Below are 20,582 nucleotides of genomic sequence, written 5' to 3'. Positions count from 1 at the left end.
TCAGACAACTAGAGTACACTGAACAAGACAAACACCTAAATAAGAAAGTGCTTCACTTTTCTCCAATTCTCAAACATTAAAATGGAAATCAAATACCAATTCATTTCACTGGGAATGAGGAAATAAATTCTTGTTTGCAAATCACTAAGAGGTAATCAGGAATACTAGAGAAAAGCCAATGAAGAAATTAACAATCCTGTCATCGTGCAGGGTTTGAGTAATACAAGAAAGGCAGAATACATGCCAAAACTCCTAAGTCAAGTGAGGATAAAATATTGCAGATTCAGTCAGTACCAGCAGGTTGCCTCTTCCCTCTCTTTAACAGCTTAAACATTAGGCATTAAGTCTTAAGATATTAAGAGCATCCACAGTGAACCATAAAAAAAAGTTCCAAGAAAACTCCACTTGAGATAACTCCTTCTTTGCCATGACGATAGAGGGAGGCTAGACAATTAGGCCTAGCTTTTATATTGGGGGGTGGGAGGATCTCCCCCGTCATCTCTGCAGAGCAGTGACTGCAGTTGAAGGCCCAAATACAGTACTGCAAATCCCTAAGTACTATAACTCATGAGAAATCATCATAAGAAGTCATAAAAATGCACTTCAAGAAATATTAACAGAAATGTAATTAAAACTGGATAATCTTTCAGTTCTGTTCCTAAGACACTTAAAATTTTCATTCTCTGCAACAAATACTGAGCAAATAAAATTATTCTCTATGCAGAGTAATCCCAACAGAATCCTCTCCATTAAGTTATTACTCCTGAACCATCAGACCTTGCCAACACCTGTGTTACTATGAAGAGAAGTTATTCATTAGCAGCTGAGAGTGTAGCTGGGAGCAGTCATTTTTAAAATGTGTTTGCTATCAATGTCAACTGGACATTGGAAGCCTCTCAAAAGCATATTTGGGACAGGGAAATGTGAATACACACTTTAAGGACTATGCATATCTGTCATCATTGGTAAGCACAGCTCTGACAGACTATGGCCTCTGCTACTCTCAATTGCTTTCCATTCAGCAAACTAAGAGAAGGTGGTAAGGCCTGAAGACAAAAGGAGAAGAGAGTGAAGGAGGAACTGCAGACAGTGTAAGTTGAACTCTAATTAGAGCTGATTTCTTTTTTTAATTGAAAACTGTGTGCTCAGCAATCACACACACTATGCTGGTTGCAGGTGAAAGAGATGAAGAGGTCACACCCCTCCCAGTTCACTCCCAGCAGTTGGCAACAGGCTTCTATGTCAGATTTTTACCTGCTCAGATCAGATAAGAAAACTTCCAAAGTAACTGTTTGTTAGTAACTCTTTGGGGTAGTCAAAACATTCCCATGCAGAAAAAAGACAACTTAGTGACTCTAGATCATTCTGACTTAGAAAGTAATTAAACAAGCTGTCAGCTTATGCATCTGAGGAGATATGGATTGTGAGCAGCTGGAGGTCAGTTAGGGCTGGAAACCACTTAAAACAGCTCAGCTGTGGTAAAAAAAAAAAAAAAAAGTGTATTTGAGGAGGGAATTAACAGACCCTATCTTTAAATACTGAAACATCATCTTGGAGAATGATGAAAAAACAATTGACAAGGATTTTAGAATTATCTCCTCAAAAATTTGATGCCAAATCAGGAGAATGGTGAGGTTCCTTACATGTGATATATAAATAGGTTTCCTTAATAAGTTTACATTAAAGATAAATAGTGGAGCTGAGACACTATTATGTTTGCATAAAGTGAATACATAACTTCCCTGACAGTGGTCTTGCTTGTTTTTTTTAACCTGTATCTCCCACATCTCAAAAAAATTCCAATATTAACCTACCACAGATGTGCAACTTCTCAATTCTTTTATTTTGACCAGGCTCCTTTCTACTTTCTCCTTTTTCACACATATATTATAAAATATGTATTTTGATTTCAGAAGCAATAAACATGTTTCTACCTCCACTGAATTTCAGAAATGGGTATATATATCTGTGTAACACCCACCCTGCTGGATTAAGAGAGAAGTTAAAATATAGCATAAGACTATCCCATCTGAAGTCAAATCAATGAACTTCCAAGACTAACAACACATTTCAGGTATTGATTAGCAACACAAGCTTCAAAATCGAAATACATTTTCATTCCACTCTAATTATACATACAGATGACCTTATGGAAGCTTTATACTAACCTAGAATAGGTTAGCTAATTTCTCCCTCAGTTGTAAATATTTTTACTATACAGGAATAACTGAAGAGTGTTTCTGAATCTTAACAAGTTCTTTCTTAATAATCTCAGTGGTACAAATTTCAATTACTGGATAAATCTTACCACTTTTTACATTTGTTGTCATAGGTTTTTTTTATTTTGTTCTCCTGCTACAGTGTATCAAAACATATATGCTTAGTACTACTCATCTTTATCCCTTTCATCATCCTTTTGTACAATCCTAAATTTCCTAGATCTCTCAAGAGTGTTCAAATATGCAAATAGTTTTTTTTAATTGGCCTCTTTCATGACATTTACTTATTTCTGCTCTAATTATTTTAAGCAAAAAAAAAATTATGTATGGTTATCTTGCAAATTAATATGTAACATGGTATAATTATGTCTTTGGTACTATTCTGTACCTCTTTAAGCATGGCATAATAAAAACATCCAGCAAAACCAGTACCAAAGCTATAAACACTGTTTCCTTCGTGGCCTTTGATACAGATAAATATGGGGTAAGGCAGGAAAACATCAAAGAAGCAGCTAGAGCATATTGCACACTAACAACTCCAGGTAGATTACATTTATTTGAGTAACTCTCCAGCTGATCTAAACTGCTCCACAACAGAAGGTCTAAAGTAATCCCTCAATTCTATTAGTTTGAAGAGGAATAAATTGTGCACATTTATGTCTGTTAAATTCTGTTCATCCAGAAGTATTACCACGTGATTTTTGCCAACTATTTTAACAAATATTCCAAAAAAATAATGCTGTTCTGGAGTTGTCATAACCACATCTAACACTTTTTTAAACAGAGATATCAGCTTAGTGCTCTGTTTTTGTTTAAAACATTTGATAGTTTATTTCCACTTTTGGTCCATACCATACCATCACCATAGCTGTTTTATCAATCAACTGCTTTATCCAATGTCTCCACGTGTTAATTTCAGTACATGAAGAATTCAATTATTCCTACAGTCCTCTCACTGCAAAAGAGCAAGCACATAAACCACCCACATTGTAGTACATACCTTTATTCTATGAAATCGAACAATATCTCCGACTTTGTAAATTTTTGGTAGGGAATCTACATTTCCATTAAAAAGAGTGCACGTTAACCTCACATTTGATGGATCCACAAGTGTTACAACTGAGCAATAATCTGTAAAATATAAAAGTGAATGAATAATAGGCATTATGGAGTCATTAATACACAGATATTAAACTTGGGATGAACAACCATATGGCCAATTTTTTTCTGCTATGATGTGTGTAACTCTTCCAAAGTCTATTTAGTAACAGCAGCATAACAACTGAAGCGTGGCCCATCTTGCTGATAATTAGCCCAAATAACTGAAAATGAAATGGGTGATTAAGCACAGGTCTGTGAGCCAGGAACACACAAAACTTTCTTTCGTCTGCAACAGGCATGCTATTTTTTCAGGTTTCAATTACTTCCTCTATAAAATGGGGACCATATGTACAATCTTGTACAATCCTTTCCTAAGATTTATTTTCGCACTGTCTTCTGAAGAGGTAAAGAGTTCTACAAGTTCTAAAAGGAAATTAAAGCATAAACTGCTTATCTTTCACTTCAACACAATATGCAAGATATATACTGCAAGGATACAGTCACACAGTGGTAGTTAGAAAAAATAGTAAGAATCCAAAATGTGCCTTTTTGAAGTTAAACTTCATTAATAGAATTTTGCTTCTATTAATGACCTAAAAAGTAAACTCAAAACAAGACACAAATATGACAGAGCAAACCAGCCCAGAATAGAGCAGTATTTGCAGATGACATAAATGAAACCTGTGTTTTCCATTTCAGCTTACAGAAGCACATGTGCTCAGATACCTTACAAACGTAAAAATGGAGTGAGAGTAAACTTGCTCTTTCACAGCATGGTAGCTGGCTAACCTGCCTGACAACTTTTCAAATACCCAATATCAACTTGGTTGTATGTTTAGAACCTCAAACATCCACACATCTTGTCCTAGTTGCTTTTAATCAAGATAGAGAGCTTCTGTGTTCTACACTAATTATGCTAGCATTTACTGAAAATTAAAGTTCAAGGCTGAATTACAACTTTTTCAGCAGATCAGTAGAGCAATGACATCATAACCTATTATTTTTACCTTGATGACAACCTTGATAAATTTACATACACAAAATTTTAGCTTTTAGAAAGAGTTAGCAAGATCCTCAAGCAAAAAGCACAATTTTTAGGCATTAAATTAACAGTACTCAATGATTTATAATTTAAAATTTCTAAAGTTTGAACTCTTGCAATGGTGAACTCTCCGTTGGTTTTCCATTTGAGCACACCATTCTTAAATGTCAGAATGAGAAAGCACAAAACCAGTACTGGTAAGAGTGGCAAAAAATTTTAAACCAAATAGTTTTGTACTTTTCCCCACTAGTATAACACTGATTTACTATTTCTCTTAGCATTTTTCTGTACTCTGAAAAGAGTGGATATATCTAAACTGTTTGCAATGCGCACAGTGCTTTCAGACTGGAATCATGAATTAAATGATTCTGCTATTATTCATTCTGACTAAAAAAGTATAAATCGCTAGATCTGAATTACCAAAAATGCTTCAGCAACTCTCCAATCTTCTAATGCCATCTACTTTAACTCACATTTTTGCTTTCACAATCCAATTTTAAGAATGTAAGTTTTCATTGTAAAAGTTATTCACTGCATATAAAATGCAGACATACAGTCTAGAAGCAGGAACAGTTCCTCTATGTACAGAACCCATTTACTCCCGCTATAATCTCACTATTGTGGACCCCCATTTAAACCAAAAGTTTTTGCATTGCATTTTGGTAACAGCCAACAACAGAATCTCAACTCTGTAAAAAGAGAGCAGTTGTAATTCTTAGAAACAAAGCTGCATGAAGACTTACACCCATTCTCTTGAGGTACCAAGAATGGGGACACTGTTCAAGATATAAAACTCTCAAAGTAACAAGCAAAGACATGATCATAATGCAGCAGGCATCGAGTCAACAGTAAAGCAGCAAAATTAACAAACAACAAATAAACCTGTTTATTAATTGTATTGCTGATATTTGAACAAACTACAGAAACTGACTATATAAAACTGAAATTTGAAACAACTGACCAGAACCTTCTTGTTTGACAGTGTGAGCTTTCTCAACCAGTGAAATTAAACACTGGAAGTCTATAAATGAAGGTCAAGGTCGAAATGACTGTGGCTTGTGGGTAAGCCCATGCCACAGCAGATATGCCCACAGAAGGACTAAGGCCCATGGAGGAACCCACACTGGAGCAGAGGACACCACTAAGAAGGAAGGTACAGTGGGGGAAGGAAGGAGAAAACAACAACAACAACAACAAAAACCCAGTAAGGAACAAGTAGCAGCAAAAAGAAACTGCTACCTACTACCTACCCCAGTGTCCTGTGCCACCCTTTGCCCCCCTAAGAGACACAGCGTAACCTGCAACAATAACAAGGGGAGTGGAGACCTGGAAGGGGGAAGGAGAGGTGTCTGGAGTGAAGCTGAGCCTGGGAAAGGTGAAGAAAAGGTGTTTTCCCTAAGCATTTAAATGTTTCTCTTCTTTATTTCTCAATACTTGAAACAGTTACTAAATGTTTATGTTAACTGGCAATGAATTAAATTCCCCAAGTCAAATCGGTTTTGCCCGTGACAGACAACTTCTCAACTCTCAAAAGTAAAACCCCAAACAAAAAAGCAAAAAAATCCAAACAAATCAAAAACCCCAAATTCCCTTAGCTATAATTCTACAAGGCAGTTAGTGATAATGACACTAAACCAGAGTTTACATGTCTGGGAACTGAACAAAGGTGTCATAGCGCTAAACCAAAGTCAATAAAATCTCCATCATGCATTTTATAAACATACAGACACATAAATCGTTGCTAGACAGCTTTGAAAGAGAATACTATCGGTCTACTAAAACTGACAGATTTGCCTTACATAAAAACTACAGGAAGGCAGTCAAAAGAAGACAATCGTCATATGTAAACTCTGTGAACAGATTCTCACCCAAACATGAAGACAAATACATTAGACTGGATTAAAATCCATGCTTCTACGTGCAACTGCCTATGCCCTCAAAAGAAATATTCTGCTGTTTCCAGCAAACACAGCCTTAAATTTAACTATCATTTAAACTTAAAAGTTTAAATTCTTTAACGATTTGAGTGACTGAAGTGTTGAAAAGAAATCCATTGATGGCTTACCAAGAAAAATAAAACTACTTTTCCTACAGATATAAAAACCTATAGTATTTCTATAAAACCACCACTCTTCTTCCTCCCCAAGATTTTTACACAACCTCAATAATGATAAATTCTCATCTACTGCACTCAGAAGTTACTAAGCATCATTCTTTTGCACACTCCCACCAAAGGCACAAGGTCAAGTGTTGTATAACACCTATTCTGACATTCTATGCTAGGATAAGCAGAGGTGAATAAAGTCTAGTCAGCGGCTGACAAAACTGCAATTATTTACTACTGTAATCCAAAGACGGACTGTTGTATTTCTTTGGGTATGAATTCTAGAGGTTAACTTAACAGCTCAGCTGCAAAGCAATATGAGCAAAATGAGCAATTAAGAGGAAAAAACCATATGGTTCAGTTACAATCCTTTCAGGATATAGGATGACATGTTACAGTGCATTGATATAATCCAATATAGGAATCAAGAGTCAAATAACAAAAACATTCCACATTAAAATTGTGGTTAATCTTTGAGGCTGTGATTATATAACCTAGTCAGCTTTATGCATGTGCAGCTGCCTATTTATGGGGAAAAAGTTAACACACTCCCTCCATTTTCTGTGCAACTAGCATACTCAGAAGACTAATAATCATCCTACTCAAAGTAGTATAAAATATTATACTTACTTTATATAGTCGGGGAACACTTTCTACATAATATAGATTCTCTGTCTGTGATTTTAGACTTCCATTCTTAACTATCACCTCAAAACATCACTTCTACAATAAACCTAATTAAAATATAGCTTTTCAAGAACAAAGCATAAAGACTGATTTTCTTTTAAAGAAGTCTTCATCCAGCAAGTCGTTTTTGAAGGTAAAAAATAAAAAGCCACCTGTCTTTACTTCTCTGGCTGGAATGTGAAAATTGCTTTCTGCTTTCCATAGCTGCATTATAGTTCAGTGATTGAATTCACTTTTCTGTACAAATCACAAGTCAAACTCTAAACAGAATTGCTGAATTTAAATAATGTCCCAGTGTTATAGGAAACAATATAATAAATGTCATTGCTCAAAGTTTTGATTTTTCACAATATACTTTCCAATGAAGCAAAATCCCTCAGTTACCAAGCTAAAAAAATTAATGAAAGTTTACATATTGGAGTAAATTTTCTTTTACTAGATAAATTTACTCCACTGATTAACATTTCTTAAAGAAGAGAAATTTTACCACTGATAATTTTTACTTGTAATACTCTGGATTAAAAATATGACATAATGGATGCATAGTTCAGCAAATTTATATACTATAAAAGAAAGTTTTTAATTACAAACTAGATTGACTCAGTAAAAGCACTGGTTTTAGGCTGATACTACACAGAACTCTGAACTGCACCTTTTTTTTTTTTTTTAACATACTTTATTATTACTATTATGAAGAGTCTCAGGCTTAACATCATGAGAGGGACCACCAGCAATGGACAGCTATCTGTAAGGATGCTTGTAACACCTCAGAATTGGTGCTCATGAAAACAAGCAGAGAGAAGTGACATCTGGTTTAAATGGAAGTATGGAGTGATGTATCTGTCTTACATGCTTCTTATATCCTTTCAGACTAGTCTTTACTGTTCTTTAAAAATAAAATTACTTTAACTTGTTACTTGTTTTTTTATTTCATCTCATAAAAACACCACAACTATTTGTTGAAGCAGCTTTTTAGAAAAGAAATTAATGCAACAAAAGGAATTCATTATTATTGCAAGGACTGTATTATAATCAGTAAAATTCCAAGTCAAGATCAGTAGAAGGCTACATTAACTACATGGAGAACGCTGATCTCCAAGATTCTAGATCCTGACTTTAAATAGTTTGAAATATGAATGTTTTGTAGCCCTGTAACAGTCACTGAAAAGCTAAAGTTACCTCCACTGTGATGACAGCTTAGGTTCATTCTTCAGGTTATAGCTTTCTTTTTGTAAATGGCATAGCATTTCCGCTCTTTTATGGACTGTTACATCAGTCATTAGCATGCTCAGAAAGTCATCGTCTCTCCACAGTGTACAGATATATATAAAAAAACCAACAAAACCCCCCAAACCCACAGCTTCACTTACAAATTCAGTTTTCAGTCATCATAAGAAAACCAGAATTACTACAAAAGCTTTCTAGATTAGTAGTTAGTGATGTCGTAGGAAGGCATTTAGTACTTAATGATTAAACATTTATTTTAGTTTTACTGAGGACTTCAGCAGTTCCTAACGAATATGCTTGTATAAATTCTTTTGGCAGAAAGCACCAATCTAATTACAAATCTCCTTTTGGGCAATCACATATGTATTCCTGACTAACATTTAAGTGGAAAACCCACTATCCTGAATCAATAACTTCCCCCTGCAAAGAGATAAAGAGGTTTTTGGCAATGCTGTTGGCAATGAGGGGCTCTAATTAGAGATTGCCTTCTGTTTCTTACATTTCAATACACACAAAAAAAGATTGTAGCAGATTATTCTCTCTTCAAAACTACACCAAACATTAACACTGTTTTCAAGAATTACCGAGGCCATTCAATAGACAAGTGTCTTTGTACTAAAACCAAGCAGTTGAACCAGCTATCTTACCAAATATGTTCAACAAAACACAGGAAGAAAAATAATACAAAGGTACACACACTCCTATGTGTGTGTGTATATGTATATGTACATATAAACACAGATATTGCAGAAGCCCAAACCAAAACCTCTAAAAAAATCAAACTGAAGAAGTTTTATTACAGCTTGTTATTTCTAGCATGGCAATACACTTAAGAGGTACAAACATTCAGTAACTACCAGAAGCATCTGGCTAAACAGATGCTTTAATGCCATCATTTGTAAATTGTAGATCAAAGTAACCATCCTGAGATTTCTTTCTATTAACTATTTATTCAACTGTTTAATTTTTCATTTCCTTTTAAATTTTTTTAAACTTTTATTTATCTTCAGTATTAGATGATAGGAAACGGCGATTATTTCAAAAAGAAACACATACAGAAGGGAAAAGAACATTACTCCCATCTTTAGGCTTCAGAAATTAAATCACTATCTTTACCTCTACAACAGTTTTTATTCTGTTGTGCAAAATTTAAATACACCCTCAATATTTTGATTTGGAAAAAAACAAAACAGAACACAATACTTTAAAGAACAGAACTACTGCAGACTTAACTCTGAGTCTGCTTCCTCCCAAACAGACCATCAGAAACCACAACAGCCTGTGATTGGTTTGTTTTGCACTCTAAAGTTGGTTTGATATTACTTACTAAAAATTGACTTTTAATTGAAGTTGCCCACATGCTATAGTTTAAAGTAATGTTTTTTCAGCTACATAGTTTTAAACAAATTCAGGGCTAAGAACGTTGATGAACTTGGCTCAAGATCAAATAAAAATTGAAAATAAAAATAAAACTTAGGGCCTCAAAATACCTTTAAGAATCTGACTTATGGTTCTTAAACTGTATTTTGGGCATGAAGAACTGCTGACCTGGAACTGCTCAAGGTTTTTAGAAGTGTATTTTCTGAAAATGCTACCCTTTATTAATTTTGATTCTAAGAAATATTTTGCAAAAATAAAACAGTTATGCATGTCTAGGTAGGCTAAACATGCATGTCTAGGTAGGCTAAAATAAGATTTTAATTCAACACATAACATATGAATATACTGCATATATCTAAGAGAACAAGCTAGGTGGAGGTTTCCCCAGGAAAACAGGGCATTGCTCTTATGCCTTATTGTTAACCAGCAGCAAGGATTCTTCTTGCCATAATTCTTCGCTGCACTATGGAAAACACTAACTAATATCTGCAGGAAAAAAAGAGAAAGACTTGGGGAAGCAGTAGCATCACATTGTAATGTCCCAAAACTTTCATGGTCAAGCACATAATCTCTGTAATTGGACACTACAAAGACAGAGGCTCTTTTTCTTTTATATTTACTGTTTTTACTCAGGCTAAATACTTGAGATGTCCTTGGGCTTAAGGGAGGGGAGAGAGAAGAGAAACATCTTTGTTAAAAAATTTAAAATATCTAAGACTCTTAAACTATTCAGGAAAGAAAGCTAGAATATAATTTTGAACACTTCCAACAGACCTTCCAGCAGACAGAAAACCCATCTGCCTGTTGTACCAAGCAGGACCTAAAGTACTTCCCTGAACAGTTTTCACAACACATAGAATTTTCATGGATAGGCATTCCAAACTACACACCCTGAGCTGAGGCATGCTCAGTTAAAACAACTTTCTCTGGAATAAATAGTAATTTATGATCATACTGAAAACCCACTTCATTCATCAGTGTTTTAACATACGTCTAATGCAGTAATCAAAATGATGAACATTTAATTATAGATTATATAAACTGACAAGGCTAAATTAGGTACCAATTGCTTTCAGTGCGAACACAGTGCAAAGCTTCAGCCTTAAGCTTTAACATATGTAAGAATGAGCGGTATCTCATATCTAGGGGCCGATCTATATAGTAAATAAAGACCCATATGGATTAAATACAGTGGCTCCACTACCCATGCTTGCAGCAGGTACCAGCTTAAAGCTATATGATTCTATTAACACAGTGTCAGAAAGAGAATGTATTAGTGTAGCATTGTGCCAGATCTAACGCAACTACAGAATTTTCTGACAAGAGCCATTTCATGCCCTGGCAATTCAGAGCAATCATTGAGCATTTTGCACCCTCTCAAGCAGACATAACTCTGGATTGTGTAAAAAAAAATCAAAACCCAACACTGAAATATTTAACTGAGTAGTGAATATTTTTACACTAAAACCCAAATCAATTAAAACTGTTCCAGAGATTTTCATGATAAAGTAGCAAGTGAATCACAACTATCTTCATAAATAAGAAACTTTTCAAATTGTGTCCCTGATCTCCACTGATATTAAGGGGTTTTTTTGGGGGTTTTTTTGGTTTTTTTTTTTTTATATTTCCAACTGAAAATATATAGGGAAGATACATTAGGAAGTTATTAATGACATCTAGGCAAGGACTCATTAAGTGAATCATCATTTTCCCTACTAAATTTCTACTATTTATGACACTGAAGTGATTAACTTGACAAATAACTCAGTTGCAAAAATCTGTCCTAGTTGTTTCAGAGACATATTACCTTGAAAGTCAGTGCATTTAACTTTATTGTTTTTACATATCTGGAAAGAATGGCTGTCTTAGACAAACACTGATTGCTGGAAATTAAGTATGATGTTCAAAGTCCCCAGGTGCCCAAAGTCTTGTTAAAGCAGCTGGACAAATGACAAATCAAGAACTGGCCTTTCATGATTTACTCAAACAGTAAAAGTAGTACTTTCTACATTTGATTCATTTCCTTCTTACCCTTTTTGTTGTCATCAACGTGAACAAAAGAAACAAAACCTTTAAAAGATTTATGGGGTTTGTCTTGCTTGTTTCTTTGCTTTTAAGCCTGAGTTTTAAACCTACATTAGCTTTCAAGAGGAAAGTACCTCCATTCACCACCGGCAATATCCTGAATTATTACAGATAAAGCTAATCTTTTCAGTTCCTTATAAACACAGCTAAGAAATCTATTACAATTGCTGGCTGAGAATATCGGTGAGAGCCTGACTTTTCAAATAAATATATATGTCTATATACTATACGGATATTGTCAGACTGATAGCTTTTGACCAGGTCTAGCATAAGCAAGCAATCACCAGACACCACCACAAAATGAAGAGTTTGAGAAGCTCACTACAGTGACAGACAGATGTTGTTTGGCAGCCTGTGAAGAGAAGACCAAATAGGGTAAGTCAATATTGAAATAATTTATCTTTTACGTTAAAAACAAAATACTGTTCTCTGCTCTGTACAGGTCTAGATTATACTTGCACCTTTACAATGAAGTCTTTTACAGATTTTAGTGGCACATCAAGCAGGAAAGAATATCAGTGATGAGATCTCCCACTTGAAGGAAGTGTTTTGTAAACTTTTTAATTTGGTCCTTCCATTCGAGAAAGCATAAAGGCTATGTGTTATTATTGTTCTTCTTTTCAAGCTAAAGAGATTTTTCATTCTCCTGAGATTCTTATCTTCAAAGGAAACTTGTTTCTCAAGGTCCCTTCTCCAGATTTATCCTCATTTTATTATAACCCAAAGAACAGGAAAGTCTGAAAAACCTGGAGAGTTCCAGCATTTGTGCTGGGTTGACCTTGGCTGGCTACCAGGCACTCACCCAGCCACTCTCTCACTCCCCTTCCTCAACAGGACAGGGAAGAAAACAAGGTGGAAAAGCTCATGGATTGAGATAAAGACAAGGAGATCACTTACCAGTTACCATCATGGGCAAAACAGATTCAACTTGGGGAAGATTAATTTAATTTATTGCCAATAAAAATAGGGTAGGATGGTGAGAAACAAAGACTAAAACACCTGTCCCACCTGCTCCTTTTTCCCAGGCTCAACTTCACTTCTTCATTCCCCACATCTCTACCTTCCTTCTTCTTCCCTCGAGCAGCACAGGGGGATGGGGAATGGGGGGCTGTGGTCAGTTCATAACAGCTCCTCTTCTCTCCTGCTCCTTCCTTGCCACACTTTTTTCCTGCTGCAGCGTAGGTCCTTCCATGGGCTGCAGTCCTTTGGGATAACCCTGCTCAAGTGCGAGTCCCCCATGGGCTGCAGTGTAGATCAACCTGCTCCACCACGGTCTCTCCAGGGCTGCGGGGGAATCTCTGCTCCGGCGCCTGGAGCACCTCCTCCCCTCCTTCTCCGACCGTGGTGTCGCAGGGCTGTTTCTCACGCTTTCTTTCCCCCTCACTCCTCACTGCCGTGCAGCATTTTGCCCTTTCTTAAATACGTTTTCACTCCGTGCCCCGGGGCGGGCGGCTTGGATCCGGCTGGAACCGGCTGTGTCCGGCACGGGGCAGCCCCGGCCGCTCCTCACAGAGGCCGCCCGCCCCGCAGCCCCCGCTGCCAGCGCCTGCGCACCTGCACCCAGCACAGCTTGCTTTCCCATTTTCAATCCTTTTTTATGCCTGGCAGCCCCAAATCTTCTCCTTAAGCCCCCAGCAACCTAACACCACCCATTCACTACTGTCTGGGAATCTATCTCCAACCTTTGAAGAGCCCCTTCTGGAGTCCTTCTCTGAATTAATACTTTTTAAATATTAACTGTAGCTAAATCACTCAACAGTTCCATAAGTATTCAGCTCTAGGGGCAGAATAATTTTTATTACTGTTACTTCTAAGCTGGCAGTATAACTTGATTTGCTATACACACAGCAACCACGCACACACTTAATTTAGTATTTTATGAATGTTTGCATTTCTAATTAGATGCCAGAACATTTTTCTGTTTCTAGTCTAAATGCATTGAGTTCCTGCAGATACTTTCACTTACTATTACTCCTCATCTACATCTAGGAGTATCTGTTATGTTGTAACATTCATAATGTAAAAGAATTGGAATTTGTACTTCTCCACTCTTACTGGGGTACAGTATTATCAAAACCCAATTATTTTCTGAAAAAACAGTGACATCCAACTTTTCCACAGCTTTCTCTAACAACTACCACTTGCTTTTTCCTATATAAAACAATATTTCATCTTAAAGATTTGCAATTCGTTGTTTAGCAAAATAACTTTAGTGTATCAATGACTACGTAGAATATGATAATATTAATTTTAACTTAGTCTCAAGAGGAAAAAAAAAAACCAAACACGCACTATATTTGCTATAAAACCAGATGGACCATTACTGGCTCAGTTCCCAACTTAATGACTATATCTATTTTTAAATGTTAACATTTGAATTAGATTATCCCATATTCTTCAGACTTATTTTTTTGTTTATGTTTCAGAGTTCTTTTGAAGAATGCTACTGCCTTCTCAACATTGAGTAAGAACATAGAGCAGAAAGGTTTTCTAGGAGCAAGCCTTGTCACCTGCTATAATAAACACCAAGGGGAATACATTGCGACAACTAACTGCGTGGGAAGCACAGAACTGCTCTCCTGCAGGCACCAGGTCACTGAGCCCTAGTGCTGCAGATACCTTGTTTCTTCTGTTGACACTGTCAAGAGTGTGTAAAAATGCTACTGAATTCCCAAAAGCTGTCCATTAGCTTGTAGACTCAGTTAATCTAATATATTCTTGAAAAATCCTACTTTGCTCTGCATAACTTAACTATGACTGCCAAGTGGGATGGTGGCTGCCTTTAGTACAGCTGACACTTAGTGTATGATAGCCCAGAGAACAGCACACAAATCTTCTCTTTTCCGTGGGCAAGCGTTAGACCACACTTCAGCTACAAGTACAGTGAAGCCACACTTGTAGCTACAAGCAAGAGCAAAAATTTCCTGTCAATAGGGTCTTTCATACCAGTATGTTTATCTAGAAGAATACTACACGCACCACATGGAAGTAACTAAGCATGCCCACAATACAGATTATATCAGTATGGTTCAGTTGAACATACCGAAACTAGCATACACACATTTGCACAGACCTCCCAGATGTTCCTCCCACTCATACACTCTAAACTGATTCGAACAGAGGCTGAAGACTGCTTGGTCTTCAAAAAGTGAACCCATTAGTTGAACCTTAGTTGGACTTGGAACTTTTTTTGGGTGTGCCACCATGTTTGCACAGCTTTCAGCTATTTCACTTATGTTTCAAGCTACCTAACTGTAAACAAACCTCATTCTGGAAGCCATGGTACTGCGGGTATAGCGCTGTGCTCTCACAAAGGCATTTACTGCCTTGTCTTGGGTGCATCACCTTCAGACTGCTGCTGGCAGTTTTTGAGCGAGTAAGATCATACAGATCCGTTTGCAAAAGGTTTTGCTGACAAGCCACTAACTCTTGTTTCTGATTTAATGCTCACTTCTTAAATTTCTGTATTTAGAAGCCAAAAATCATGGCTATTGACATTATTCAGGAAACTTGCATGCATAATTAAGACCACAAAAATCAGTCACCATCATAATCTTTTCCTTTTTGTTCGAGTAAGAATACATTTAGAAGGGGAAAAAACCCCCAGACTTTAAAATGCACAGTAAATTTATAATAAGCAGAAAATACCTTGATTAACTCTGAATCAGAGAAGAAATTCTACTTAATCAAATTCAGTAGGAGTATCACCTAGCTGTATACTTACTAAGCGCCTAGTGAAATGGTACAATCTTCTAGCGAAACTAGCACAATCAGTAAGTGTTCACCTCACAGACAGAAAAAATTATTCAGTTGTTGCACACTTTCTACAACTAACAAATATGCTGTCACCGCATTTATAGCGTATCATAACACTTATTGTCAAAATCTCAAGGAAGAATTGCACGCAGGAACACAACAACCCTTTCCCACAAGGACAGGTGCAGGGCTTTTGTAATTTTTTTTTTTTTGTACAGGTCCTTCTCCTTGTTTTGTACTGACAGTATTAGCTTGATAAATACTTTCTTCATTTGCTATCTCCACCAGTCTGCCTAAACCGACTCTGATACCCCTTACCTATTAGTTGTTCTGATGTTAGCTGAGAACTATGGTCAAAGAACCACCTGATTTTGTTGTTCTCATTGATTTTTAACAAACATAGTAAGAACAGTTCTGTTTGGAAGAGGAATCCCTTGAATAAAGTACATACCAGTTCCTTTGCTTACATACGGAGGCTTGAAGAATTTCACAACGCCATACAAATTCACTACAGTTCCATCTTTAAGATGATTCAGAGGAGTATACACATATTTTGGTGCAACAGGCTGGAAAGGCATGATAAAATTAGGGAACAGAAGAAAAATTATTCAAACATTCACCCAGAATTTTGTCTTTTAACACCATCCACCCTCAGATATGTTTTATTTCATCTTAAAAAAAAAAAAAAGTTACCTATTTGTCTTATTCACTTTAGACTCTAAAGCTAAATACATATACATATATTCACAGACAATAAAGCGCAGAAGACTTATTTCCATTTCTTTTTGTGATTGCATCTTCCTTACGATAAACTAACCAGCCCGTTCAAGTAAGTTTCAATACATGAAATAGGTGAATAAAAGTCATTATAATAAAGAATGATGGAAAGTCATTCCATCATTCCAAAAATTCCAAAAATGAATTTTTCTACTGATTGATTTTAACATGTCCATCCAAAGGGCTTTTGAAAGCACATACATAAATAATTTTGTAATTCTTACTGGCAGTGTCACTGCACAGAATCACTGTCTTGGGGGGGGGGGGGGTACCTCTTACAGCCATTGTGTAAGTCTTCCTATTAAAATACCACACTTGTTGAAGTATTAGAGAAATTAAGGACTACCTTCTACTGTTTAAGGACTACTCTCCTCTTATCTCTAAGGTTACATTATAGGCTGATTAGTCTCTTTTAAAGAATACAAGTTCTGCCAAACTGACTGAAAACTGTGGTTTTCAATTGCTATATCAGGGAAAAAAAAAAAAATTGAAACTCTTCATAAAATTAACATGAAGCCAAGCTGTATCATCTTTGATACTAAATATTTAACCTTATGATAAAGAACAATAAAATTTCATACCAATTTCTATGCCTTTAATATACTGTTTCCTGTAGAATTTTAATTTAGATGCATAAAAGCTTATTTCAAAGAGTCATCAAAAGAAATGTTAAGACCAGTACATAAAGTCTGATTTTAAATCAAAGGGACATTCATATTTCCATTTTTTTAAAGCACAAGCATACAACCTTCTTTAGAACAACAGTTACCTTTCTAGTTCATATTTCCTAAACCAACATGCAGCCTATTTTGAGATCAAGATGAGAACTATATGGCAAGTATAGAAAAAGTACTACTTTTTAATATTTTATCCTGTTTTGCGGGAATATTATTTGCAAAATTAAAAGCTAAACAAATGACTGCAGGGATGAGAGTATGGAAGTAAAATAAACAGGAAAGAAAAAGAATTCCACACATTCTTATTTACATGCAGTTAGTCTCACATGGTTTAAAAACATCCCAAACAAACTCACCAAAGATGCAGTTTCTGAAGCAGCAGTTGTTCTTGGTTTAGCATAAATCTGAGGACAAAAAACCAGCAAACTTTCTGATTACAAAATCGAAGGCACTGCAAATATAACAACATTTGATAACTCTAAAGCAAACATAACTCTATAAGCAAATACAAAACAGCACTATAGACACTTTTGCTATGTGAATCACCTCTGAAACTAGTAAAATTTTATCCTACAGAAAAAAAAAAAAAATCATATTTACTCCAATTACACTCAGACAAAAGCTACTTAAAATCACACACACATTTTCTAAAGTAGAAATGCACTTAGTTGAATGTAAGTCAGGTCACATTAGTAGAGTCAGCATTTGAAAGTCAAAGGCCACAAATTTAAAACTGTACTTGCTTAACAGAGAACTTAAATGGGTTTAGGTTGTGTACATGTTAATGCTTAGAGCAGATCTACTTTCAGTGACTCATTACTCTCCTTTGGTGTAAAAAAAAAAAAAATTTTAAAAAAAAAAAGGTCAAGGCAAATTCACCAGAATGGGATAAATTCTATTTAAAGGTAGTTCCTAAGCTTTTAGAGCCATACCTACCAAGCCAGACTTATCTTCAGTGTAAGGTCTTTTAAAGAACTAATCATGGTGATTTGACATAATACCAACAACATACCCACCTTATCAACAGATAACGTCATGAAACAGTCTGCACTATAATTTTAATTCATTTTGTTTCTCATTGAGGTGCATGTCAATCTTTAATTATCTATAGAGGTCAATTCTGGAAAAAAATGCCTTTCTGAAATAAAAAAGCATATTTTCTTAAATTTAAAATTATTGTCAGACAAAATTATATAGACAAAAGTTCAAAACTTGTCATTGGCACAGAATTTATTTTAGTAAGTCTCTTTTATATGTGATTTTGTGTTTAAGTTTTCATAATTATTTCTAAGTTTGTTTCAAAATCTGACTGATAGGTTCAAAGCAATCACCATATTGTATAAAGTTATATTGTTGTCCATGGAGATGCCTTTTCCTTTTCACTGACTACAGAATGGAGTTTACAGCATCGTCACTGAGAGTTCAGTTCAAAGCTATCATCCTTTGTTTTAACAGTAGCAGACAATTACAGTGATCAAAAATGTACAACATTTTCTCACCAGATGCCCATAACTGTTGGGATGACTTTCATAAGAAATATTAGAAATATTCCACTGAAATGTCCAATGAAGTTTTTGAAAGCTTAGTTTCATTCCACACCCAGCCCTTCTCCCCACCCAACTACAGGTTTCCAAATGTAGAATAATATCTTAAATCCTTAGGTATTTAAACTTCTGGAATTTTTGTTAGTCCTATAACTTCTAAAATACTAATGCTTAGGCTTAAAAAGGGTAGCAAATGTTTCTTGAAGCAAAGACACAGTGGCTTCAACAAACATGTACTGCTGATGCATTACCACAGACAAATAGGAGCAGCAGCAGAACAGGTTATCTCCACTCCCATACCTCAACAGATGGAAGCATTTAAGATGAACAGTATTGATGGGAGAATAGTACAAAAGAACAAAGGAAAACCCCTCAGAAAAAAAGGGGTGTAATTCTCTTTTAAAAATTAAGAATCTAGGAGTCCATGTATTTTAAAGGCAAAGTGTAATGATGTGAATTAAAGCAGTGCAAAGTCATAGACCAGAGAAAAGTAAAAATGATAGACCTAAGACCACTCATGCACCCTCTACCTTGTCTGCATTATTGCATTGTGTTATGCATGAGAATGGTTTAAACAGCTCTAGGGATCTATCTAACGCCAGCTAAGGTCAAACTTCTGCACTCAATAAGTAGAAATTTACCTGGGAGGCCTGACATAATTTGGGTCTTGCATGGTTAGGGTTATTATAAAATTGTATGCACACAGACAAACGTGTCCTAATTGTTTCCTGATGAATGTGCGAAAATTATCTGTAGCACTCCAGATTCTAAAAGATTTTATTGTTTTTTCTGCTGTAAAGCAAAATTTTAATTGGAGATTTGATTTGGAGAAAAAAAAAAGGTAAATAAAGTTGGGTACCCACGTACATAAATGGCTGATCCAGCTTCTTCAGACAGCTCTAGGTGGCAACCATGTCTACCATCCAGTCCCGCTGTAGGTGATTTTGCCAACTTAAATCCTGCAACTATGAAGGTGTCCTATGGAGACAGGGTGATAAACAGATGATTACATAGGCTGTATCATGTACTCTATTTTAAGAGTATGTGATGTGAAATTTCATCCTAAAGTCTCAAGACTTTCAAGAAACAAAAATCCTGAACAAATTCTAAGCACTGCCTTTAAGTTTCTCTTTTTAGTTTTTCTACCCCTGGAATTCATATTTCCAACCAATGCCAGCAAGCATTTTTTTTTTCAAATTCCGCTAAAATTGTCACACTCTTGATGCTGCTGTGATGGAGTGCTAATTTTGAGAAGGGCTAGAGGGGAAGAGTCACATTGAATAAAGCAAAAGAATCATTACCCTTCAAATATCCTGAAGACTGACTCCTTTCTGGGTAAGCTTAACTAAGCTAGAAAAGGAATCACACATCGGATCAGCAGTGACAAAACAATCTTTTCTCAGAGCTTATTTCTTATGGAGTTACAATTGCACTTTGAAGAGACTCTCCTCGTAGATACTTTCTGTTTTGGTTGGATCAACATCTTCCAGTTTCTTCCTTAAGGGTCAAATAGGTAAGTCAATCAATAGGTAGGTTTCTGGTAGCAAAAGAGACATTACAAACTTCCCTGGAGTCACTCCTGAGATTCTGGCACAGGAAGCAATTGCATTCGCAACTGCACTTTTACTTTGGTATAAAGTTCCTCAGACACCAGAAAGTGAACAAGCAAAGGATTATGTAAGGGGTAAATGATTTAAGTCCCTGCAGCAGCTCACCTTTTTAGTAGTAACCTTACAAAAAAAAAAAAAAGGGGGGGGGGGAGAAGATAGAAAATACATATAGGAGATAGATATGATAATAAAAACAAAGATAATGCTGGGAACTCTGATACAACATAAAGCTCCTTTATAGTCAGCTCCTTTGGTATCAGAACTGTATAGCAGGGCTGTACCAATGTGATCCATTCCAATAAACATATTAGACTCGGAACCCTACTTCTATTCAACCTTCTACCAAAGGCATTTCCATAAGCTTTTACTGAAT

The 20,582-nt window shown here is 35.8% G+C and overlaps 1 protein-coding gene across 5 annotated transcripts in view; it reads right to left on the bottom strand.

Annotated features, from left to right (window-relative positions):
- The window catches only part of POT1 (protection of telomeres 1), an 86,208-nt gene that overhangs the window by 44,016 nt on the left and 21,610 nt on the right, over positions 1-20,582 (bottom strand). For all 5 annotated transcript variants that reach the window (XM_030015202.2, XM_030015203.2, XM_030015204.2 and 2 more), the window contains exons 5-8: positions 19,467-19,577; positions 17,412-17,459; positions 16,053-16,167; positions 3,220-3,350 (exon numbers count right to left, since the gene is read on the bottom strand). In XM_030015202.2, coding sequence (XP_029871062.1) covers positions 3,220-3,350; positions 16,053-16,167; positions 17,412-17,459; positions 19,467-19,577 — 405 coding nt within the window. The remainder of the gene's footprint in view (positions 1-3,219; positions 3,351-16,052; positions 16,168-17,411; positions 17,460-19,466; positions 19,578-20,582) is intronic.

This window comes from Aquila chrysaetos, chromosome 5 (genome assembly GCF_900496995.4).
Source record: "Aquila chrysaetos chrysaetos chromosome 5, bAquChr1.4, whole genome shotgun sequence".
Classification (NCBI taxonomy): domain Eukaryota; kingdom Metazoa; phylum Chordata; class Aves; order Accipitriformes; family Accipitridae; genus Aquila; species Aquila chrysaetos.
Note: the sequence above shows the minus strand (reverse complement) of the source record. Positions and strands in the feature narration are given on the sequence as shown.